Source organism: Sylvia atricapilla, chromosome Z (assembly GCF_009819655.1).
Source record: "Sylvia atricapilla isolate bSylAtr1 chromosome Z, bSylAtr1.pri, whole genome shotgun sequence".
Lineage (NCBI taxonomy): Eukaryota > Metazoa > Chordata > Aves > Passeriformes > Sylviidae > Sylvia > Sylvia atricapilla.
Window position 1 is genome coordinate 18,893,542 of NC_089174.1, and position 26,471 is coordinate 18,920,012.

The following is a 26,471-nucleotide window of genomic DNA, read 5'->3' on the forward strand; positions in this document are numbered from 1 at the left end:
ATTTGCTCTGTTGAATGTTTCAGGTTCAGTTTTGTTTTACTGGTACTTCTAGCCATGATCAGATTAAAACTGAAAAATAACACTTCTAAAGAGTGTAAGCATTATGCTCTAACCTAGATAAAAGATGTATTTTATCAAATATATGAATTTCATTTTAACAAACGCAATAGAATTTTTGATGAATCTCATCAAGAAAAATCTCTGTCCTTGAAATTATTACCTTGGCAACTTATGCATTCCTACTTTCTGTACAAATTTCCTTTTAAAAAATTAAATGCCATATGTGTGGAGTGCAAATTTAATACAATTAGTTATCTCAAATGCAACTGAAACAGTAGGAAGTAGAAAAAATAACTAAAATTTATGAAACAAGAGATGGAAGCAAGCCATTCATTCTTAACAAAAAAATAAAAAAGACATGTTGTTAGGAAGGGGTAAAAATTATTAAATGAAAGATTTTAGAAGAAGTTTTTTGGTAACTGGTAGCTAAGAGAATGAACTGCGTCAATTATAGCATCCTTCGTCAAAGATCATTTAGATTTACTAGATTTTGTTGCTGATAATTTGCATATGTCTGTGAAAATCAACCGATTGATTGTGTTCTGTAATATTCTGGGTGTAAGTTGTGCCTTATGGAGCACTTGTAAAAAGTAGAGCTTTGTTCTTTGGCTTTTCGTTGTCTTTATAACCAGATGCTAATACAGCACAATAAGAATTATATTAGAATTGTGTATGATTGCAGCAAGTTTACTGAGTTAAAACTTACTGAGGTTTTTTTATGGATTCTGACTTCTTCCCCCTATTTGGAATTCAAGCATTCCCTTATAATTATTTTATTAAAGATTGTGAGTTGTAAACTTCCTGTAGTCCTCTAATTACATTCTTATTCCTATTTTCACTAGTGCAGTCAGGATGACTTTAATGCAGATAATGGCATTGAGTTTTCAGTATTTTCATAGTATGTACCTCACAAGCACATTACCTTCCTTGAATGTGGGCTCTCAAGGTGTAGATTAAGAACAGGAATGAGTGTCAGTGCTCTTAAATTCCTTTGTAGAGTTACAGTTGTGCACAGTGGGTTACTGTGAAGTAGCTTGTGGTTGCTAAAGTATTTTGGCCTCCACTAATTTAAGTGGAACAAAATGTTAAAAAGGAGTGAAATGACATTTCAGTTGTGGAAGAACAAAGGATACACACAAAGGGAGCTACAGGGAAAGAAGGGTACATTTCTTAGATCAGGTCTGTGCATCTGATGTATGTCCGAGTGTCTCAATTGTCAAGAAGGTCTGTTTATTTAAATATTAATTAAGGAGGAATTCAGAGGTGATAATAAGGAATTCAGGATTCCTTATTTGCAAGGTAAATACTGTACTTAGCCTACTATTGAGGGTATTGCATGGATTTCATTGTTAGTTCATAGTGAAGTAAATGCTGTTACCAATTCTGTCCTCTCTGTCGCTTCTATTTCTTCCTAATAGAGTTGCCAATTATTTACGTAGTTTATTACTAAAGTCGAGATCGCCCCCAGAGGGTGGTGGTCAGTGGTAGAACATCTAATGGGAGGCCAGTAACTACTGCTGTCCAGGGTCAGTACTGTCTAGTATCCAGTACTGTGTCCAATCCTTTCTTCATCCACTTCTTCAGTAGTAATCTGAGTGATGGGGCATGAGCAGTTTTACTGATGAGACTAGTCTTTCAGGAGAGGCTAATACACCAGAGGGTCAAGCTGTCCAGGAGGGACCTGGACAGGCTGGAGAAAGGGTTTGACAGGAGTCTCATGCAGGTCAACAAGAAGAGCAAAGTTCTGCAGCTGGGGAGGCACAACTCCAGGCACCATGGCATGGTAGACATAGATGTTTTTCACTTACCTCTTGAGCTCATATTTTAAATGGAAAGTATGAGCAGTAAATTTGTTTGCTTAATTTTATGCCAGTTTATTCAAAAAGAGTTTTGACAAATTGAGGCGAGCACTGCATAATTAATTCTCAGAGTTCTGGGTTTCAGAAAAACGTGCACAAGATGCAATAAGGGCCAACTAAGCCGAACATGCCTGAGCATTCACACACCCTATGGTAGGATGGGGGAGAGAATTAGAAGGGCAAAAACGTTGAGATATGTTGAGATAGGCAGTTTAATAGGTAAAAACAAAAGCTCTGTACACAAAGCAAAAGAAGAAATTAATTCACTGCTTCCCATTGCTGGGCAGGTGCTCAGCCATTTCCAGTAAAGCAGAGCTCCACCACATGCAACAGTGACTTGGGAAGAAAGATGCCTTCACTCCAAACATCTTCCCCTTCCTTCCTTTTGCCCAGCATTATATGCTAAGCATAATGCTATATGGTGTGGAATATCCCTTTGTTCAGTTTGGGGTCAATTGTTTAGACTGTGTCTCCTCCCAGCTACTTGTACAGCTGCTAGAATAGGTGGCAAATTCTTCAAAATATTAATGTTCACTGTTAATATTTTGTGTTTAATTTTAGAGAAGAATGTGCACATATGCATGCCATAAGGATTGTTTCATGTTAAATCATCTTTATAAAGAGAATAATTTAACATGTAAAACCAAAATATAACCCCATTCTAGCTACTATGAATAAAATTACCCCAGCCAGAACCAGCTCAGCAGCAAAGAGCAAATTGCCTCAAACCACACAAAAAAATTTTGTCTCTAATGCAGGAGAAAAAAGATTGCTGAAGACAGCATTCAGAAGATTACTAAAGTAATAACAGAATCTGCTGGTATCTAGCAGAGCTGTTTGGTGTGTACTGCTTCCCTTTGTGTGTCCTTCATAGGTCAGCTTTTTATTCTGCCACTAAGAGACTTTCCAGTGCTATTGCTATCTGAAGAATGAGCTAGTGGTATATGAGAAACTAGCAATACCTTGTTAAAGAACTGTATTCATTGATGTAAAAACCTGGTGCAGCATGTTTCTTTTAAACTCTTGGTATCTATGTAATGTTGTGTGACTTCTGATTCAAAGCCGACATCGGTCTTGTTTGGACTGCAGGCTGAGCCCACTGGTACACTGAAATCTCCTTAGGTAAGGCTGCAGTTTCCTTTCACTGTGGCTTTGCCTTTTTCCTCTGCTCTCAGTCACAAATTAGCTAATACAGCAGCTTATTTGAAATTTTGATAGGTTATTTGTGTTCCAATTCAGTGGTTTTAACATGTTATCTGAAGATTATGAAAGGCAGTGCAAAATGAACAAGTGTGGCTAGAAAAGCATAGGATGAAGTATCTTTGTGTTTTGTTTTGAACAAAATAGTAATTTAGTGGAAGCTCTAATGTGGAACTGTAGCACTCTGAAAGGTACTGCATGCTGACCACTGTAACTGAGACATTTTTTCTGAGGGGTGAATTAAGTGTTTCTCTTCCTGGAGTAAAGAAATCATCTGACCAGAAACAGCTGTCAAGATGGAGCTAAGTATGTGGCAAAGTATCTTACATAGTTCAAGGAGACTCTCTTGGACATTTTTACAAACACCTTTAATTGCCCCAACCCCATCTGACATACCATTTCATGTGTAGATGGGAGTAAAAATGTATTTGCACATGTGTAAAATGTTTTAGCCTCTTTCAGTAATTCGAGTTTTTGGGGAGGTTGTTGTGCACACATAATGTGACTCTGCTTTTCCATTCCTCTCTGTTTAAATCACATGGGATATTTAAATGAAAAGCCACATTATCACATGGTTTTGTTTACCTATGAGTGGGTAGGTGACTTTCACTGTTTTGTAGGGCATATCTGATTCAGAGCTGATAATTTTTCTGTTCGAATATATTTGATTAACAGGTGATTCAGAGTACTTTGTTTTGGTAGCTGAATTTACTTTATTCAGAAGAGAGGAATAGTATGTGTTTTAATGTGAAATATAATGGTTTTGACATAAACTTGACTTTCCTTTTCTTATGCCTAAGGATTACACATTCTGTGTATTTTTCTTTTCTTAGGTTTTGGGGTTTTTTTCCAACTTTTTATTTTTCTTTATTTCCTGTCTTTTTCCTGAAATATCCTCAGCATCATTTTAGCCCTTTCATGAATAGGAAAGCATAAGCTTAGGGAAGTACTGCAAAGAAAAACCCTGAGGAAAATGGGTATTGTATGTTGAGTACAGTCTACTGATCTTCAAGAAAGAAAGGTCGAAGAACAGCTGTGCAGGTAATCTGAGGTAATTTCTGCAGTTTATAAATTGCACAGTAGCTTTTCCAAATCTTTCTTCTCCCCTCCTGTTCAATGGTCATTTAGAATTTGTTTTAGCAGGATGGTTGAACTTCAGTTTTTTTATGTAGCAGTAAGTCAGATAAAATAGTGCTTTTTTTCCCAAGAAGCTAAACCTGTCTGTGTTATTACTCTGTTTTACAGCTCACATTGAGTTTCATCAGTGTGGCTTAATACAGTGCTTTTAATAATGCAAAGCAGCTTCCATAACAATTTTTATAGCTCATGAATCTTTATTCTGAAACAGTTTTTAAGAAGTTGTCAGTGAGGTTTTTCAAAGCCACTCCTGTAAAATTCACTTGTTCTTTTGAAAAATCTTTTCCCCCAGCTACCTTTATTTCTGTTCTTAATCTGAAAGACTTGAAACACATAGTTTATGATTCATGAAATTGATATGAACAACACTAGATCTACTGGTGTAGGTAGTATCAAAAATACTACTTCTCTAAAAAGACAGTTTCTTATTCCCACATTGATAAACCTTATCCACATGTACACAGCTGTTTTTTGGGGTTTTTTTTGTCTGGTTCATCAAGTTCTGTTAAGTGAGATCTGAATACCCATCTGATGAAAATTGCCTGCAATTCTGATTTTCTTAGCTGTAAAAAGAAATTTTGTCCAATTATTCTTAGTATTGAAAATGAAAGATTAACTTTCCATTTTTGTTGATGTGGAAAAATACCTCTTAGCTGCAGTAATTCATACTACTGGTATTTCCTATGTAACTTGAAAGAAGGAGAGCAAGCAATACTTTCCAAAGTATTTTTGATGCATTTTTTTTCTGCTTAAAACATGAAGAAACAGGTGTCATGCATGTTTATGCACTTGACTCCTGAGATGTTGACAATATCTCTCTATTTTGAGTTTTTTTAGAAGAATGTTGGGGGTTAATACACTGGGATGAGGGAAAGGAGGGGCATACTTAGGTTTTTCATGAATGCCACATGCTGTGCTCAAATAGATTCTTAAGACTGGAAAGTCATATATTTTCAGTTCTCTTAAAAGCAGTAGGTCTTGGTTTGGGTTGATTTCTTCTGAGGCTCCCTAAAACAACTGATGTTTCCAGCCTCTAGAGTTTTTTATCCTTTTTCACTTTTGTTACATCTACAATTAAGATGAAAAACAGTTTCAGTGCTTGCTACAGATACTGCTTTCTGAACGAGGAAGGGTAAATAATGTGACAGGGAACATGAGATGAGTAAATAACAGCAATGATAATGATAAAGGTGTCTTACTTAGTCATACTATGTTGGAACCTGATCAGGATTTTTCTCACTCTTCCTCTTTGAAAAATCTTGTTTTGGAGTTTGGGTAAGAATCTTGGTTTTATTTTGTGGTTCTCTGAAACTGAATACAAGCACAGGTGGCTTTTATTTCCCCTTCTCTTTTCTCTCTCCTTTTAGAAATGGTCAGATTTTAAAAACTAAATATTCAAGCTGAGGTTCATGAATTCATACCTAATTCTCAAAACATGTATTTTAAATTTACTATCTAATTGCTTTACTACTGTTTTTTAATTAGAAAAAGTACTATTAAAAAATTCTTAATGATTGAAATTGTTACTGAGAGTTACAGAAAAATTATGCTAAGGGAATTTGAACACTAAGTATTAGTTCATAGTTATGTTTTCTATTTTATTGAAAGCTGTTATAATTTACTGCAGATTACTTGTAAGCTTTCTTCCTGGCATAGTAATTTGTGATCTCTTTGATGTAGTTTCTACTAATGAAGGGAGATGAGTAGGAGAAAAACCACCCTTATATATTTTAAAGATGTTTAGGGTAGTAGGGGTAACATTTCAGATTCATAGCTCAGCAAAGGAAAAATGAGAATTCATTTTCTACAGCAACCATCTGCTGTTCAGACTATTCTCAATGGCTTGCACACAACTCTGCTGTACGCTCACTGAAGTAACAATTGATGAACAATTGATTCTTTGCTAGCTGTTCAAGGTTTGAACCTTACCATGAAACACCATAACATTATAAAAGGACGGCTATATATCCAGGAGAATAATACTGTATATTTAGAATAATTTATTTTATGAGTAAAAGGAGACATTCCTGTTTATTTCTAAGTATTCCTTTCCACAATCAGAAGTTTTATTTCTTTAATTACTGTCTGTTTGGGGTTTGTTTTTTGTCAGTTACATTTAATTTTTGAAATAACTCTTCTCTTTGAAAATGCTTTTCTTTGTTGAAATCAGACAGGTGTGCTGGGTAGTATCACAGAGTCTGGAAAGGTAGTCAACAGCAAGCTGCTGCATATAAAAACCTTGAGTGTGTTGTGTTATCATGTACCTGGCTGTTGGAGAAGGGTAGCTGTCAAGGCTGTCCAAGTTCTCCCCTTTGTGAACTGACTGTGGTTTCTCAGTGTTTGACCAACAGATGTAGCAGCGCCTCCAAAGGTGAGATACACTGATAGGATTCCCAACATCCTATTAGTAAACCTGTGCTTGAAGTGTGACATTCATGTCATTCAGTTTCTCTTCCTGGGGGAAGCCAGAGGACATAAATAAAGTAGAATGTGGTAAAACTTGTGGATTTCCGAAGTAGTTCCATTTGGAAATAAGGTATATAGTTAAGATTACAAGTGAGTATACTCAAGTGCTAATTTGTGTGACTGAATTTTTCTGAAGTGCTTTTGTATTCTGTAGTCCAAAATCAACAAGAGAAAAATCTGAACAAGCACAAGGTAAAGAGAGGTTTATAGTGATGTCACAAGAAGAGGGCTGCATAATAAACAGCTCTCTTCTGAGTGAAATCGTAATGGGCATTGTCCTAGGGTGACTTTATGATCTTGTATGCCTAGTCATCTGTTCTGTTTGTGCTGTATATTGAGTTCTGTGCCTTTAAGACTTGTTCTGAGAGTGAAGCAGGGGAAAGGAGAAGCGCCAAGTTTGCTTTTGAGAAAGCTGCCTGACTCCTGTGCTTTCCTTCTCTGGAGGGTGTTCGCTCAGACAGACTGCACGACAGACATCTTTTTGTTTTTAGTTAGTTATAACTAGCTAGGGCAGAGGAGTTCCCTGCACTGTTGGTTTTCTTTCATTTTTCTTGGGACTGTTTAAACCTGCTCTGGACTGAAAAACCCAGAGGAGCACTGGGGAGCCCACACCTGCAGCCCACCAGGGCCTGGACCTCCAAAAGGATTGATGAGGGACTGAGAGAGCAGAGCTACCCATCCAAGTGCTTTCTGAATTTACCATCTCACTTCAGAGCCATGAAAAGTTTTACTCTTTCATATTATTAATTCTTTATGCTTGTGAGCACTTGGTTTGTTAAGTAAGTAGTTTTTTCCAGTTTTCTCCAAGGAGTTTCTTTCCCAGACCAGTTGGGAGGAGGAGCCAGAGGGACCCCATTCAGGGGTTCTCTCACAAACTTGCCCTAAACCAGGACAGGCATTAATAGTCTCAGGAGTTCTCTGAGTTTGGTGTCATATAGATTAGTTCAATTAGGTACAAAAATGTGCTGGATTTGCTCCATTTGATTTAGAAGCAACTAACTCTATTGAAATGAAAATTTGTGAAAATTTTTGTTTTTGAACTGATGTGCATTAAAGTGTCTGTTGATATGTACCTGTAGCAGCGTGGAGATGGATGGTGGTTGCTGCCAGCTCTCCCCAAAAAGCATCTCTCCTGGAGAAGCACCTCGGGTGGGCACACAGGCAAGGCACTCAAGTCCACACACACACACCACAGCTAACTCAAGCAAAGGAAGGCAGGGAGGGTCTCCTGTGTAAGTTCCAGCGAGGTTTATTTTGCAGATTCACATCAAAGGTTTCAGGGACAGAAAGGCACAGATCACAGGAATGTCCAGGGTTAAGCATGGGGGTCAGGAACCAATGTTTTGAGCACAGGGATGGTACAAGAATAGGGCAAAGGGCAATGATCTGTAGTGGACATAAGAGCAGACCATCAGTGAAACCACAACCGATGGGGAAACAGGGAAAGGAGAAACCTTCTCAAACTGAGGACATGTATGAGCAATAAAGATAGGCAAGGCAATGGGAAATGCAAAACTGAGGTAGATTAACATAATGCTGTAGAGCACCCTGGGGGGAAGCCTTTTTGTTCACCCTAAGCTATGAAGTATTTTTGGAACCAGAGGCAAATTCTTCCAGGGCAAACCCCTAGAAGGTCCCCTGGTAGGCTCAGGAGCCTTCACAACTCCCCTCTTTCTTTTTACTAAAAAGGTTTCTCCAATGGATTTCTGCAGATACTTAACCAAACAGGGAAACATAATTAAAACTATAAAAAACAATAATTTCAACCCACAAAATTCTTTAACAAAAGATGAAACCCATCCTGTCAACCCCCATCATCAGAAAAGTTCGTTTATCCAAGCTGTGTTCTTCTCAACCTTTAAGTCCTTTATTTGCTCTCTCAGATTCTGGATGTTTGCATGGATGGATTCTCAGTGCGAAGAAAGGTTGAAGCAGCACATCCCTTCAAAGTCCTGGCAGCCATGTCCATAGGCAAGCAGTAAAATGTCTATTGCATGCCTGGTAATCTCAGTGTCACTAAGCAGGTCACTGAGTGCAGAGGAGGTAGCAGTGGCCTGCTTACTGAGCCAACATTCCAGGTGAGAAAGCTCACCAAGAGCCTTAGCTGTGGCCACCCAAGGTAAAAACAGTGAGACCACATCTCTCTTTCGTTTATTACAGTTACAAACTTGGCTATCACAATTTTCATCAAATTCAGTTTATGATCTCTTTTGGCATGCCATATACCTACATTCAAGAATATTTTTTATGTCCTGTTTTGCTGTCACATTTCTTTTGTAGCTTTCATTATCTTTTGCATATGGGATTAATCTGTAGAATAATGGTATTTGACAAGTGGAAAAATCCTTACATTCTATTCATAGTCAGAATGAAGCACTTAGAGAAGATCATGAACCTTCATAATCAGAGAGAGACATGACTTTACTTTGTAACCTTAGTTTTTGATGTGCTAGTATTTATCCATTGATTTGTGTGCCTTATTGATGCCTTTAATTATTAACAGCTATTCAGATTATTGAATGTCATACTAAACTCAGGGCAATTCAAGTAGAATTAGTAGTGAGACAACAAACTTGCAGTAGAATGTTTTGTAATTGCTGTTACTGTTCATATTATAATTTATTAATTAAAGGCCATTATCTGGACAAATGCCAATATGTTTTGAACACTTTATAAATTAATATCTAGCACATTGCAAATTAGAAAATCTGGTTTGTTTCTTCATTAGTGCCAGAATTGTACACTGATGTGATGTACATGGCTCTCTCTTCTGATACATTTTTTTCTTACTGTCTGCTGAAGAAAACTGGTTTTATACAGTTTATAGGAGCTATATCAAACAAAGCTGATCAAACTTTGAATAATTCTTCGATTGTGAAAAATTTTGCAGAACCACAATAAACTAGTGAATGAGTTAAAGTGGTGTAAGAAATGACTGAAGGCTTTCATAAAAAGTACAGGTAATGATTAATGTACAGATGCAATGATAATAAATCCTTCAACAGATAATTTGATTCCAGTTTATATTGTTACTTTCTTTGGTTTGTTGTCTGAAGAATTACCAGATTTTTTTCATTCTTAAACAAGCTTCTGAAATGTCATAGTGTCAATTTATTCAAAAAGTTGTTCACTGAAATACAGAACCCTTGGAGTTAAGCAGCAAAAAATCCCTTAAATTTTAATTCTTTTGGTTTTGGCTTTACCACATCTAATTCAATGTTAAAAACCATTGTGTTAATAAGACTACCTCCAAGTAGTCATTTTCGTGGATTTGCGTTTTTTCAGCTTTCTTTGCAAATTGAACTTTACAGCTTTTTTGAACTTGAGTAGTATTAAGAGTGTGCGGTTTGATGGCACTTCCTATCTACTTGTAGTATAGCAGCTTCTGAATGAGACATTCATTCAGAAAAAAGGATCAAAAGGAGAAGATGAAGGAGTATGTTTCTTAAAATGTCTGATCAGTGAGGCCGTAGTTTTAAGCGATAATCTTGTGTATAGGGGAAAAATAAATTACTGTGTATTGAGAATTTCCTCCTAAGTCTCTCAGTTTCCCACCCAGGGAAGAGAAATAGTAGAGGTTGGTTTCTATCATACAGAATGGTGATGTGGTACAGTAATTCTTGGAATGGGGCTGAGATGTGGTGTGTGCCAGGAGTTTGGGTTAATGGAGGCATTCAGAGAGTCACTAGAGTGAACACTTGTGGCATTATACTTAACGAACAAAGGCATAGAAATCACAACAGCAGTGATCTCCACCCTTTTTTTGATTTGCTGAATTCATGTTTGACAAAAAATCTCCAGGAAAGGTGACTCCACTACCTCCCTACGTAGCTTACTCCAATTCCTAACCTCTCGGTCAGTGAAGAATTTTTTTCTAATTTGTAATCTGAACCTCTCCTGGCACTATTTAAGGCCATTTCCTCTCGTCCTTTCGTTTGAGATGTGGCAGAAGAGACCTACAGCCACCTGGCTTCAGCGTCCTTTTCTCCAGGCCGAACATCCCCAGCTCCCCCAGCTGCTCCTCATCAGACTTGCGCTCCAGACTTTCCCCAGCCCTGTTCCCTTCTCTGGACACGCTCCAGCCCCTCAATGTCCCTCCTGAATTGAGGGGCCCAGAACTGGACACCAGTGCCCAGCCCAGGGGGTGGTCAATGCCTAGACAAAATGCTGGCTTGTATTATCTTTTCAAGTAGTTGCCTGTAATATTTCCAACTACCAAAGAAGACATAAGAGATGCAAATATGTGTCTTGTTGAGAAGTCCAAAGATCAGTTAATTTCCATGTGCACTGAGGAGAAAAATGTAGGAGTTTTTTTATTTAGTAATAAGTCACTTCGTATACTAAAGTGAAGCTTTCTCATTTAATTTTCACTTGTCAAATTGCTAAAATCAGGGTGCTAGATATAATTTTCAGAGCCTATGTGAAACTTCACGTAGTGCTCATCTGTATACATACTGTCATGTTGAAGGCTTAATTTCTAATAAAAATTTACTATACATAATCACTCATTTTATTGTATATCACTATTTTATTGTATAGCAAGGTTTCTAGACTCTTGAATTATAAATGCTTAGCTTTAAAACTTCTTGGTATGCTTGTGATTTAGTGTTCTAAATTTAATATTTCAGCTCCATTTCTGCTGAAATATATCTTAGAGAAACTATATCTTGCATATTAGCACAGACTGAAAATTCTGCTTTGCTTTTCATAGGATAAGAAATGGGTTCTCAATCATGAAGATGTCACACTGGGGGAGTTACTGGGCAAAGTAAGTAATGAAGTGAGCTAAATAACATTTGAGTAAGTATACTTACTCAAGTAAGTAATCATTAAGCTATTTCTGTATACCTTTTCTTTTAAATTACTGTGCTATGCAATTTTTATCATTTTTTATGCTAGCTTTATGCTTTAAACAGATGTAAATCACACTTGCTAGTAAACATTGTAATGGTTGTGCTGAAAGTATTTGACTAGAATACATGTTTTTTCTCATTTGGAAGGGATTTGAGTTAACTAGATTTCTATAAAGCATGGTGTGGCTGTTTTACCTTTTGTAGTCTGAGAAAAATGTTTCAAAATATAAATAAAAAGATGTAGAGAAACAGATATGTTTATGTATTTGTATATAAAATTTGATATGATTTTACTAAATCACTGTTTCTTAAAACAAATGCTAATTGCTTGTGCATGATTATTCATTGATGAAATTAGGTAATTTCACAATCTTATTTGTATTGCATTAATTCTTGTGTAGTTCATAAACTTCTAGTTTGCAAAGCCTGCTTAGGAACTACAAGTCTTTAAAATCAGGCAAACTCCTCAAGTTTTTTGGCATCTTTGCACCTGCAAAGACCATTTTGAGTGCTGCTCTGGACACAGTCTTTAAAAATATTTTCCAAAAACTGAAAAAAAAAAGAAAGGTTGCATGAGGAAGAGACAAATCAAAGCAGAAATTGCCTTCTTACTGTGATGCACAGTAAAAAAATTAATAAGAAATCAAGGAGTGGGGAGAATGAAATACTGCCATAAACATCTGTTACCCAAGATAAAATCTCTTTGGCAGTGTAAGTTGACAAAAAGTATGACCAGACTGAGCCTTCATAAAATGCAGGTACTGCAAAATCTTCACATTCTTGAACAGGATAGTATCAAGGGAGAAAAATAAAGACATTCCAGCCGTAAAAAAGCTTTGACTTGCTAAAAAAGAAATATAAATTAGTTTTGATGTGTAAAGACAGTTAAAACAATTTGAAAAACGTTTTATTAATTTCATGTTACATGTATACTGCGTGGCTTTGGCACAAAGCATCTTCAACATTCAGTAAAGGCAACTGAAAATTTTAAAGTGATTACAGAAAGATGTTATTTAAAAAATACAGAACAGAGTAAAAACTTTCTTGGAACACAGCATGAATCTTATGCATTTGTCTCTAAGAAGAGTTAGTCATACTAAAAAAGATAAGAATGACATGAACATCAGCATCTGTATGACAAAATGTGAAATAAATTATTGCCATTCACCACGGAAGTGAGAAATCTCAGAGTCTACAAAACTGGGTGGCCTGAAAAAGATGAGAAAGAAATCACAAAGTTTTAATGTGTAAAAGATGCAAGCTTTAGAAAAGATGAAGATTTTTCTTCTCAGAAGAAAATGGTCAGTTTATTTACTCAGCATTAATTCTGTAATACCCCACAAAATGAAAGTTGTGCAATAGGAATGTGTCATACTAAAACTCATGTATCTAGTAATACTTCAATATTGTCAGTAAAGAAGTAAGGCATTTTCAAGATTTAAATAAAGCTTAGTGTGGTTTCAGATTTCACTATTAAATATTTCTGACCAGAAGGGTAGAGGAAAAGCTGACTGGGACCCACTCAGCTGCTTACCTTGGGCGGCTGATGCCATTCCAGATCTGAGAGGTAGTGTGCTAGCCTCTGGAAGTGCTTTAGAAGGGCTGTCAGAGATCCTAAGCCTCACTTGCCAGCTACATCTTTCTTGTCCCAGGGTACAGAAAAAAATTCTGTAGATGTGTTCAGCCCTACATTCCTTCCCTTGTTAATGGAAGCACATTACTGTTTTCCATCGGTGAATTTTTTTTTCCCTTTTCTGTCATCTTTCTTTGGCAGCGATAAATTCAGCTGCATGATATAATAAGGTCTTCATCACTCAGGAAAGGAGGAAAACATCTCAGCAGACTTTTGAAGTCACATGCAGCCCCAGATACGAGGACACAGAAGTGTAGTGCCTGTGGAAATTAATCAGACATCGTTTCAAAATTGAATTGTGCTTATTCTTTGTGAAATACAAAGCTTAACTAGAAGTAGTAGATCCATAGTTTTCTTGTTTCCTTCTCTTGAGGATTTTTCATTCATAGTGGTGTTTTATACCTCAAAATTTCCTTCTTCTTTCAATTTGTGTCCTAATTAATTTTCCTTTTGTTTTTATTAAATAAAAATGCATCTGGTGAAGACTTTTATGGTATTTGTTATTTCATTTTTCTTCTATGAAAGCTAAAAAAACCCCTTAACTTGCTTTGTGGGTATGTTTTTCACTACCTAAAATATCTGATTATAAAGGGAGCTGCTTTAAAGTCTCGTCCAGATGGAAGCCTTACAGATTGGCCTTTGCAGAGCAGTGCTGAGCTTGAGTTTTAAAGAAATTCTGAATCGCCAGACAGAACAATATTTTGCAGTGGGTTTAATTTATGATAAAAATTAATATTCAGTGTTTTCATTCTTTGTATTTTGTAATTTCTCTTTATTATATATCTAAGAATGTTGATGTATTTTGGTGTGTTTTGTCAGAGTTTTTGAGATCAGCTTTTGGTCTATTCCAGACTGCAAGTTAAAAACTATTCACAAAATAAAATAGTGTGAAAATGAGAAAGTTCAGGAGTAAGAATAAGAAGAACAAAGTACTACAGTCATTGTCAGTTGATTTGAAATGTTACTAAGAGATTTTATGAGAAAATTCTAATTACTTAATTAATTGTGGTTTTTTTCCTCTTTCTGGCAAGGTCAAACCAGAACTGAAACACTGTGTCTGAATCATAGATGTACTATGTCAGAGTGATTGGCTTTGGTTAGGGCAGATACTGGAAGAAAATCTTATTTGGCTTTATAAAAACATTTCAAAGTTCTGTTTCAGTTTCAGTTTCTGTCTGCATTATGTTTTCTTATAATTCCTTAAATTTTATTTACCTAGAATGATCTTTTTTCCCCTGATTTCAGGGTAATTTTGGTGAGGTGTATAAAGGAACATTAAAGGATAAAACTCCTGTTGCTGTAAAAACTTGCAAAGAAGATCTTCCTCAAGAACTGAAAATAAAATTTCTATCAGAAGCCAGGTAGGTTCTCTAAAATAACTTGCGGCAGTTTTTTCAGTTTTTATCACCAGATGCTTTTACAAAACCTGACCTTCTGAAAAATTCAGAAAACAGTATTTAAACTTTTCCTTCCTTTCTCTCCCTCCGTACATTCCACAGCTGTCGTCCTAAATATTGGCATTTTTAATGTGTCAGTGCAGCAGCATCTGCGCTTGCTGAAACCCTCTCTTTGACAAAGCAAGCCATGCCCTTGAAATAAAACGTTGTTCTCTTAAGTGCTCGCATTTAGAACTTCTAAGATGTGCCATGGGTATTGGGATAAGAAGACTGGATGATGTTAATTTAAATGTGATTATACCAAGCCTAACTCCTGCCTTACACCCATGGTTAATTCAGGTGATCAAATGTGCCCAGACTACTATTCTTAGTGGGGTATAGACCCCATTTAGTAATTTTCTCTTTGTAAGAAGAGTTTGCTCCAGTAGAGGTATTTTATACTGTGTCAATCAGCATGAAATTATATGCTTATTTTTCAAATTACAGTTTCAACACAATGTGCAAAGTATTCTGAGTGTCAGTTGCTGTGCATAGGTAGGTTCTGAGACTCCAGGGAGAGGGATGTCTTGAGATAAATGTAGTTTTTAAAGTATCTTGCTCCTTCTTGCTGTGAAGCTTAATATGTTTTAATTTCCCAAACTAATATGATCAGTATTGAAAATAAAAGATACTATCTGCGTGTATAGAATGAAGATCAGCCACTCTGTCTATTGAATAATTTAAAAAACCCCTTGTAACTTGGCAACAGCAGAGATATGTCATTTGTTAAGCAGCTTGACGCTAATGGGAAAAAATAGTCTGAAAAAATGGAATGTGTTATTTTTCACTAAATATGTATGTATCAGGTAGGTTAGTATTTTACTCTGATCTTAGGGAAAAAGGGGAAAAGAATAGGTGCTTTGAGTCAGCAAATATCAGAAGGAACATTTAAGTTACAAGGTCTCTGTAGAATTTTTCCTTGCTCTTCATTTAACTTACAAATCATTGCATGCTGTTTTAGACTGGAAATGTTCTTATTAAAGCATTATATCAAAAGATGCAAATGTTTTAATTTAATTCTCAAAATTGCTGTTTTAGTCTTCTAAAACTTACTGTATTAATTAATCTCTCAAAGTAAAATTGGAACAAGTGTGCTTTTGAGCAGTGCAGCAGGGAAGCATACAGGCACGCTGTGCATACTATTTTGATGTACCTCTGCTTCTGGTCCATCACTGAAATTCTGATTAAATACAAGGGTTCTTAAGAAACTGCAAACCTCTCAGGCCATTTGTCAGTTATATAGATAAATGTCACAAATGGTAAAATTACAGTAAGAATAATTTTTGATTTATTAGTGAATCAGTTATGATTTTCATTTCAAACAGAATGGTGATCTGTTACATTGATTTTGTAAACAGTAATGATATTTTTTCTTTGATAACAATAACGACATCTTCCAATAAAGTAACTTAAAGGTTTAAGATATTTTCCTGTAATATTTAATTGGCCTGTACAATAAATTTTATTAATATAATAAGCTTCTTTTGTGTTTTACAGAATACTCAAGCAATATGATCATCCTAATATTGTAAAACTTATAGGAGTTTGCACTCAACGACAGCCTATATATATTGTTATGGAACTTGTTCCAGGTAATTTTTTTTCCTTTTTTTAGCAGGATATTTCCATAGGTTTTATTGTTTCCATAATGTGAAATGTATTGTTTTCTATTTGTCTTATTCTGCATTCTTGTGACTGACCTCAAAAGTTACCTGTGTTGGAAATCTTTGGAAATGCTGGGTTCTACTAGCTTTGGAGTGGCTGAGCTCCACAAATATCTTGAGAATTTTACTGTAGCCTCTAAAGACAACAGAAGCTTCATTATTCTCCCAGTGAGATATTAAATGGTATTTCCTTTAACGAGGTAGTAAATAGAGTTAGGTAGTGAATATTAACTATTTAAAGGAACTTCATGTCTGGGTAATGTCTCAATTTTAAGAACTCATGCTTGGGTCACCTTTAGTAATATATATTTTTTTCTTAACCAGAATGTATTGTTTGGTTTTTGGATTGCTCTTGATTTAATTTTGGAGTCGAGTTTATTTTATTCAGCAGTGGCTGGAGTGAATTTCAGATTGTTGGGATGATAACAGCTTTTGGGCAATTTTACCTCTTTGTTGATTTTCTATGCAGCTGGAGAATGTGTTGGTTTGGTAGCCTCTAGTACTGCTTAGTATGCAGCACTGTATTTGTTTTTTATATCATTGGATTGGTCTTCAAAATTACACAGCAGGCTGCTTTAAGGTCCATTTTTTTCAGGAATACTTAGATTGCTTATAATTCTTGAATGCTGGCTGTAGAGTGAGAGTACTGATGAAATATTTGGCCTTGTAGAGTTTTCTGCCTTTATTAAATTAGATTATTATGTTTGTATGCACAATTAATTCTATTAAAATGGAGACTGAAAGCAGTGTCCTCGGTTTTAAGGGGTACTTTAGTAATCAGCTTCTCCAGACATCTCTAAAGATAAAACTAAATCCTGATCTTTTAATACCTTTATCATTCTGGTTCAGGTTTTTCAGAGCCTTGTACAAGTTGTTGAAACCTGCTAATGCAATTGAGGAATTGAGTGAGAACTTTCCTGTGATTCTCATACCTGTTTTGCAGTTCAGGTCTATCCAAACATATTTGGGTTTGAATTTGCTTCAGAAAGAAGTTTCTTGCAAAGATAATTTTTGCCCTGTTGCAATGTTCTGTAAACCCCCCTAGGCTGGCTCCTCTGCCTGCATGCCCTCATAAACACAGGACTGCCTTCAAGCCATCTCACTTTCCTGCGTGCTCTTACATCTTGGCACCAAGATACTGACCAAATCAGCAGAAAACATAAGGATTCCATAAAAAGTCAAATCACTTAAATGAGTAGAGAAGCAGTGATTCTGATGTTACTGATTTTCTCTTTTTCTAGTGACAAGTTTGGATGAGATTACAAAAAATGATAATTAATAGTGCTCTGACTTGGTATTTAATGCTGCCCTTTGAGGAACAGGATAGTGCTAAACTTGTTTTCTACTTGACACTAAACTTTCTCAGTATCTTCATTTTTTTGTCTTAAACTTGTTTATGCTGGGAAGTATTTAAGCAGTTTAACTCTGACATTCTGTTTAATAACTAAAAATGTTGAGTTTGACTTAGAATTACATTCTGTGAATGTATGGCTGCGAACACATGTAATTTATAAAAATATCTGACAGTTTTTTCCCTGCGGATAAGATTAGAAGCATCTCCATAAAATAAGGGATTTCTCCTGTGTTTTCTGACTTCTCTAATGCTTGCAAATTTTCTGCCATTTTTATATCCCAAGCACATGTAGGCTGTACACCTACTGTGTCTTTTGAGACTCCTGTAGTGTCATTCCATAGCAGTTAATTCTGCTTTGCATTCTAGATTTTGATTTCAAATCAGAGTCTTAATTTATTCAGGTATTAGAAGTGTGTATTGAAACTTACTACTTTACCTAGAGAGGTGCTACTCTTGTTAGTGATTCTGTTATAAACTGGCTCTGTAGAGATACCTTTGTTGCAAGTGTAAATAGGATTAGAAACCATGCATATGGATAAAGGTATTAGTGAAAACGGTAAAGAAAAATTGCAGGTGCATGTATAATTATGTGTCGTTTGCAATAGACCCTTTTCTTGGGGGGTAGTGTGGGGAGTGTTAGCATAAGTCGTGTGTCCTGTAAGTGCCCTGTGGTAAAGAAATGTCAAGATGGGTGATGTAGGAAGCATTAACTGAAATAATAAACAAAGTAGCATATAGTGGATACATAGAATCGTAGAATGGTTTGAGTTGGAAGGGGCCTTGAATATCATCCAGTTCCCACCCCCTGCCATGGGCAGGGGCACCTGCTAGAGCAGGTTGCTCAGAGCCCCATTCTCACTTGGCCTTGAACACAACTGCATATTAGTGAGGAAAGCATCATTTACTTTCTGTTAACTGGCTGTTGCCCATGCTGATCTCGCTGTACATGTCCTCCCAGTGTCAATCCATCATAGGTTACTCCTATACAGAAAGAGAGACTTGATCCTTATTGCAATCCACTTACCAAGACATTAGGAAAAGGCCTTAATAAAATGTATATGTATATTACATAGATATCTCTTTAAGGGATGCATGTATAGGAAAATGCATCTGAGCTCTCTGCCATTAGCTGGGGTTTTAGAGGGCCAGGTCTCTTCTCTGCTGGGTCTTGTCTTACAGGAATTCCTGCAGGTTCCTCTGCAAGTGGGAAGGAACATCTTGTACAGAATGTGTGCACTGTTTATTTATTGCAGAATTTAGATTTATTATTGCTTTCTATAAGCTTTCTTTTAATTGTTGAAAAAATAAACACAGTAAACCGTTTCTTTGTCTTATATAACAGAAACTAAAATGTATGTAGCAGCAATTTCTTTCATGTATATATAGAAAGTTACATGTATGCATGAAATGTGACCTAAAAACACCGTTAAGGAATTTGCAGAGGGTTGCTGAAAGAGTCGCTAAAAGATAGACTTTTTTTTTTTCTTTTTTTTTCTTTTTTTTTTTTTAATTCTAAACAAATTGTTCTGCCTTTCCTCCCCTTGCCTTCCAAAAATTAGCAAGATAGCCATGGAAAATGAATCAATAAACCGTAACTGTTTTTCTTATAAAAGTTTATGTATTTGTAAGTTGAGATCTATACGCAAATCTGATTTGCAGGCTAAAGTTATGCTAGCTAGCTTCTGCAAAAAGGGATTTTAGCCAAGCAGATGGTTTTAAATTTTTTTATTTTATAATGGATAAATTTGCAATAACCTTTAAAGAACTCTTGCGCACAATTAATTTTATTCTTCTTTACCTAAATGACATTGAAATACTAACTGAAAGGATAGATATCCCAGATCTTTCTAAGGGCCCAGTGCTGTAGTTGCTGGACGGCTTTTCAACTGCCATGTGATAATAAAGCCCCCTGAATTTCACAGTGGCCTGGTTTTCTTCTGTGAAATTTTTAGTAGACTAAGAAATGAGAAAACAACTCTACTTGGAAATCAGCTTTCTATCAAAACATTGTGTTGTTCAAGGGGAACTTACCGTAGAGATTTCCCCTTCTTGTATGACTTTTGATTCTTTCTCTATGACAACTATTCTTCCTGGTTTGAAAATATTAAGACTGTTAAAAAGCCTGCTGCTTAGATAAATCAGATTGTCACAACATGTTAGTGTCTTGAAGGACTCTGAATATCATATAGGTTGTTATAAATAATTTTCTTTGTAATATTCTTCATAGTTTTTACTGCTTTATAGTGAAATGCTCTCTAAGATGGGTTTCATTAGGTTTGTTGCAAAGGTCACATTTGGTGGAATTTTTTTCTGGCATCTTCTGATCTAGAAATAGGAATACTGCACTGTTTCATAATTGAATACAGTAGCATTTTATTAATCTGTTGTGATACACTTTAAGTATGCGGTTTATCCTAGGGAAGACAGAAGAAGTTAAAACGAGAATTACTAATGAATTTGGGGGAAAGAAACCGCCCCCATATGCTGAGACTTGCCAAATGCTTGATGGTAGTATAGAGCCGTGGGTTTGTATTGTCATATGGACTTGACTGACCTGACTGAAAATTAATGTAAGAAATGTGCAACATGAGTCTTAAAGCTGTTCAGGGAGAATTGCTGTGTGTTTGCAACCACTGGGATTTTCTAATGGCGATAAGCCTTTGTCAGGGATGGTTTCCCAAACGAGAAAGAGCAGAACTTCTTGTGAGAGTTTATAGTGCTGTGTAAGAAAGTGTGTTACTTTCCTGTAATGCCAAGTAAATCTGAAAAACTGAGCATTCTACTCACATTTTCTCTGTTAATTTGTTCATTTTTCTTTGCTCTGTGTCTGTTGTCCTGGTGGGAGTTTTGTGCTTTATCTTCCATTGTTGACCTTAAAACTGAAGAAAGGGAAATAATTATGAGGAGATGCTTTGGTATTCAAAACAGCAAAAGAACCATGTGCCATTGTCTCGTAAGGCTGCGTGGGGCATAAGGAGTTTTCTTAACAGCTCATTTTTAGCAAATTTGTGTGATGATCAAAAGGACTGTGTGGAATACTGCCAGAGTCTAGATTGACAACCTGAGAGAAATGGATGCTGAATTTTTTGGGGGGTGTGGAGAAGATTTATCAGGAAAATGCTAAAGGGGCTACAGAGCCTGCTTCTTGTTCTTTTTTTTTTTTTTTTTAAGAGTGAACTCAGCATCTTTTAATGAAAAAAGACAGGAAAAAAAATAATTCCTTCTCTTTTATGCTTTCTAACTGTTATCCTTCTGACCCCAACTTCTCTTTTAGTGATCATGAATGACAAAGAGGATTTTAATTCATCACAATACTCAGGATCATCTAACTGCATTTTCATTTGCTTATAATTTATCATCCAATCTCCCACATAATCAAAAAGGAACTACAGGAATCCCATTAAATTTTTGAATGTTTTTTTCCTCTTCCTTTAGGGGAGGAACAAATCAAAATCAAATGTAATCTGTAAGATGTAAAAAACAATCTTAGGATACACCATTCTTTCTTCTCCTTCTTTATATAAAGTTCAATTTACTTGAATCTTAATTAATCCTAAAAGGAGACTTTAATTTAAAGGTAAGAACTTGGCGTGACCCTGAAATGTGTGTTCTAGAATGAGGTGTTTTGAGGATAGATATGGAATCCTGTGGTGCAGTTACCACTTTATGCAACTATTTCAGCAGCTTGTCTTGTAGAACCTTCCAGGGTGCCTCTGCCCCTCCAGCAAAGAGTCTGCAAGATAAGTACCATCATCATGCTTGCACCAGCTCTCTCTGGAAAGATTTGTCTAATTAAAAGAAGATGCAAACATCTTTGTATGTTCCTGTGTGTCTTGGTTTAGGAAGACAGGTTTCTGCCAGGGAAAGCTGAAGCTTCACTTGGAATAGAGAATGTAAACCCCCTCCCTCTGAATTATTATAATTTTGAAATTAGGAGACTTTCAGGTAAAGATATGGGTATAGGAATAACAGTTCTTTCCTAGGAATATTAAAAATAAAAATGTAGTAGTACAAAAAAAGTAGACAAACAAAAAACACTGACAGAGTCAGAATTCAACCTGACACTCTGTTGGTCAGGGTGTTGGAAGCAGTCCAATTAAAATCGTGGCTGCAGTCCTTCTGGAATGACAGATGTGGTTCTGTTAAAGCAATGATGCTGTAAAGGGGTGTAGTTTCCCTCTGAAGGTGGTGAGATAGGTCCAGTCTTCCTCTGGGAATCCATTGGAAAATTGACTGCCCTGGTGTTCTGACTCTTATTTTTTGTCCAGGTAGGAATGCTGGGCTCCTCCCCCTGGGTGGAGCATCTCACAACAGGGTGATGAAATTTTATCAGTCATGCAGTGAGACTCAATGGCCCATTAACAGAAGATATCCCCTGGAGGGAGGATAGGTCATGAAAAATAAATGGAAAACACCTCCCAACCAGTTTCAGCAGATGGCAACAGAATACGTATCTTTGGTTACATCTCACTTTGCAACCCAAGTCACAGTGCTTCTGTGTTCAAGGTAGTAGAAGGAAGCTTTAAGTCACATGTTTTATGACCTACTCCTTTTAGGAGCTAGAATATTTAATCTCAAGTTGGTAGCCTTCTTTCTCTGTTTTGGGTTTCTATATATTTAAACATTTTTATAATGAACATACTTAAAATTAAAGCCCCCAAAATGTTTTGGAGTAATTTCATTTCTGCTACCTCAGGCATTCAAATACAGGCAATTGAAGTGTCTGTCTTGTCTGTTGAGCCTTAATATAGCTTCCTCTAGCATATGCATTATGCTAATATGATCCTTGATGAAGATATTATATGTTAGGATACTACAAAAACTAGATGATCTTCCTGTGCCAGATCCTTGCCTCAGAGAGTTCTGAACAGTTGTCTCTTGTCTCCTGATCCATTTTATGGCCATAGACCATATTTAGTCTGTTCTGTCAGTGATCTGCTCTAATAGCGGTGATCTGCTCTGATCCGATTCTCACCCCCTCTCCCCAGTGTGTATTTATGGACGTTTTTTGTTCTCCTGCTAATGCATTGTAGACATTTCACTGGAGTGCTTAAGGCATCCAGAGTACCAGTGTGCCTTCCTGATAGCACCAGAGAATTCCTTTCTGATAATAGTTACATGCTTTAAAAAAAAGCAACTTTTTAACTTAACAGTTGAGTTAGTATTCCTTGTTTTACCTAACTTGTGTTGATATGTTTTGACTGCTGGCAGCTGGAAAGAGGTAGAGCTATGCCTGTACATATAAACAGCTGTGAAAATATCCAGTAATGTAATAACATGAGACGTTTGTCAGAATTAGATTTAGCTATACTCAGCTTACATGTAGGCATGAGTAGCCAGCTTCCAAGGGGGAGTTCAGCAAGGTCATAACTTCCGTCTTTGCAGCTGGATAAGGTGACCTGTAGGGGTCTGTTCTGAACCATTTGGAATACAAAATGTCTGTGCCACTGATGCAGAAAAAATCAGGTGACAGGTTTTATTAGCTCAGCTGGGGTACTGCTGAATGAGACTTGCTCTGACTCCCAGGCACACCTGGAATGAGCACGGCCGTTTCTGTCATGCCTGTGCCTGGAGTCACCACCCCTGGAAGTGCTCATAAAATTACTAAACCTGGTACTTCGAGATAAGGCTTAGTGGGCATGGTAGTGTTCGGTCAAAGGTTAAACTTGATGGACTTGGAAGTCTTTTCCAGCCCAAGGAGTTCTATGATTCTTAATCCAAGCTCTGGGGCACAACTCTGTTCGTGTTGTCCTACCTGCAGCTGGCTTTGGTCTAGCTTGGTGTACTCACTAGCTTTCTTCTGAAATGTGACTCCATTGCTACTTTCTGTGTGTTACAGCACTTCTTCCACAGGGTATCTTATGTCAGAAACGTGCAAATAAAGCCTGCTGTCTTCCTGACCTACCAGGCTCACTTTTTGGCTTTTCTTGGAAAAGAGGGCCCCAGGGCATAAAGTGTAGGAGTACCTACAGATACATTATTGGTGGTGCTGAGGAGCTGATACATCTTACTAAATCTTAAACTACTTTTGTAGAATTGCTCTTATTTTCTGCATGTGGTGATAGTTCAGAGTATAGCACCAAATCACAGCTGACTTTGTGTATTTTTCTTGTTACTTGCACTGGAGCCAGTAAACCCAGTTCTGAGACTGAGATGTGTACAATTTATTTATTAATATGAAATACACTTTCCATATTATCTTGAGCTTTTTTGGTAAATTAATCATCTTCTTGGATAAAGGAAAGCAGATACTAAGAGCAGCTGAAATAGATGTATATAATGGTTTACTTGAGCCTTAGATTAGACCTCCTGTCTCTGAGGGGCCACTAATTTCATACACAGGCCTGGAATGCTGATAGATGCTGGGAAATATCTGAACTTTTGCTTTCACAGTGTGCGATTCAGCTGCTGCATTTTCTACTTTGGTGTGTTTTTGCTGTTTAGTCGGAGACAGGGATGCGACATACGCTGGGGATCATGTGGCCAAAGCCTCATTTATTGTCTGGCAGCTCCTTTTATAGGGCTTTCAAATTTCCTGCACTTACAGGCATAATTGATCAAGGGTCTCAACTCTGCCTAGCTCGCTGGCCAATTATATGGGTGCATCTGTGCTTAAAAGGGGTTGGTGAGGTCCTCTGGGTTTGAATCCAACCTGTCCTTGCCATGTCTACTTTGACCTGGGCTGGTATTTGTTAAGCCAGATCATCTGTGCAGATACAGTCTAGCTATATCTGTGATAGTGTGTTTTTTTCTCTTTCCTGTTTCTGGACGCAGTGATCATACAGACACAGTCTATAGAGATCATTCACCTTCCTTTTTTTTTCTAATTGCTTCTCTTTAGAGAACCCCTAAAACTTTAATAAAGTTTTGCATATTCTGACCCATTGATTGTATTGGTTGTACATCCTCTGTAGCTGTCTTTTGTGAGCAGATTTCAGATCTGAGTCCTATTTTGCAGTCACATTCTGAGTCTTTAGTGCACACTGTCCAAAATCAATACAACAACAACAAAAAGATCAGTCAGATTCCAACTGGAGATAAGGTGCAGTGGTAGTGACTATCTGGCTTTGTTTTCTATTCAGTTATCTTATGTTTTCTAGTCAAATCAGTTATCTTTTAATTGTTACTGGTTAGTGAAGCCACTCTCTGTTTCTTTTCACATAGATCCCTGTCTGCTTCTCTCGTTTTTGTCTCTTACTTTATCCTCTTAAGTTCCCAGCTTCCATTTTGATTTGTCTCTGTGTCTCTGCAACTTGCTGTGCTTCTGCCTGTGCCATCTGCTCTTGTTGGGCATTTCACTCAAAGAGCCAGAACACCTCCCATGGATTCCTTCTCTCCGTGTGTCCAACTTTTCTCTCTCCTCACCAGCCCTTGTGCAGTACATGCACACACACGTACAGACCCTGTTTCTTCTTCCTTTCCTTGCTCATAGCCTGTAATGCGCATGGGTCTCTTCCTCCCTCTTTGCTTCAATGATTCCAGTTCATTTAGAAAATTCAGATTCCTTTGTTTGAGTATAGGTGGTGGTGATTAATAATTCCCTTTGCCTCAGAGCTACTGTTTAGTGAAAACAGGACCAAAGCTCTGTTCTCCTTTTATTGTAGCATTGCAGACTACAGTTGGATTTTTATCTCTTTGCATGTTCTAGGCTTTGATGTTACTATATTTTGTATCAAGAATGTACAAAATCAAATCAGCAAGTAGAGGAAACTAGAAAATGCCATTTTAAACTGACAAAACCAACCAAACATAAAAAATCAGCAAAGTGTTTTGGTAGTTGCAAAAACATCTGTATTCAACTTATTTATTTTCATTCATTCTTATTCACCTTGTTTTGTGGTTGTTTGTTTTGTTTTTGGTGTTTGTTTGGTTTTTTTTGTTTTTGTTTTTGTTTTTTTTTTTTTACTTTTCCTAGAACAGTTTTTGCTATGGTAGCTATTTCATTTGCCTGTGTTTAAAAAATGTTCATTTTTTTCCTTTAGATTAAAAACACATGTGTTCTTCAGGTACATTCTGTTTCATATCAGCTATCATGTCTCTGTAGTCTGGAATCCTTTTCAATGTCTTTGATTACAGATAATGGGGCATAATACAGTTTCAATAATTATTTATTGAGGAATGGAAGACCTCCTGGGGAAAGATGATTTTACTTTCAGTTAGTTTCTGAAGTAGGTTTTTTCTATGCACTCACAGTGCATTGATAATATTATCTTTACAGATACAATATTAAAACATAAGAGTCCAAGTAGTCTGGGTAGCGTTATTTTGGGAGCACAGAAGACAAGGATGCTAGCTTTTGATGTCTCACTATGATTTCAGGTTTCTTCTTGACAGGTGACGACAGACTCTGTTTTGGACAGGCACTTATGTCACATGGGATATTGGCTTCATGCTCTACCTAATCTGATACACCTGAAATCTAAGGCAGGACTTATGAACATTGTCAATATTTTGTTTATTTTGATTATCATATGTCTGTGGTCTGTCATCCTGTTGAAAGGAAGTGAAATAGCACATATAAATGTGTTGTAACCTTCTTCTCATCTTCATTTAATCACAGTGCAGTTATTTTGTGCTCATGAGTCATCTCTGTTCTGGTCTCATCACAGGTTGTCTGTTAAAAAGTCATCCACAGCACAGTTCTGGCACAAGCCACATTTTCTCTCTGTCTACTTCTTTGCTTCTGCTGCTTCTGTCCTTGGCTCTCAGTGCACACTGTTCGTTTATTTCTTTTTCTTTCTTCATCTTTCGTTTTCACATACAGATATTTCTTCTTATGCTTCATTACTGCCATTGTTAACATTACATT

At 36.6% G+C, this 26,471-nt stretch overlaps 1 protein-coding gene across 3 annotated transcripts in view; it reads left to right on the forward strand.

Moving 5' to 3' along the window:
* Positions 1-26,471, forward strand: part of FER (FER tyrosine kinase) — a 156,731-nt gene that overhangs the window by 88,882 nt on the left and 41,378 nt on the right. For all 3 annotated transcript variants that reach the window (XM_066339003.1, XM_066339004.1, XM_066339005.1), the window contains 3 exons: positions 11,434-11,490; positions 14,454-14,569; positions 16,142-16,236. In XM_066339003.1, the coding sequence (XP_066195100.1) occupies positions 11,434-11,490; positions 14,454-14,569; positions 16,142-16,236 (268 nt within the window). The remainder of the gene's footprint in view (positions 1-11,433; positions 11,491-14,453; positions 14,570-16,141; positions 16,237-26,471) is intronic.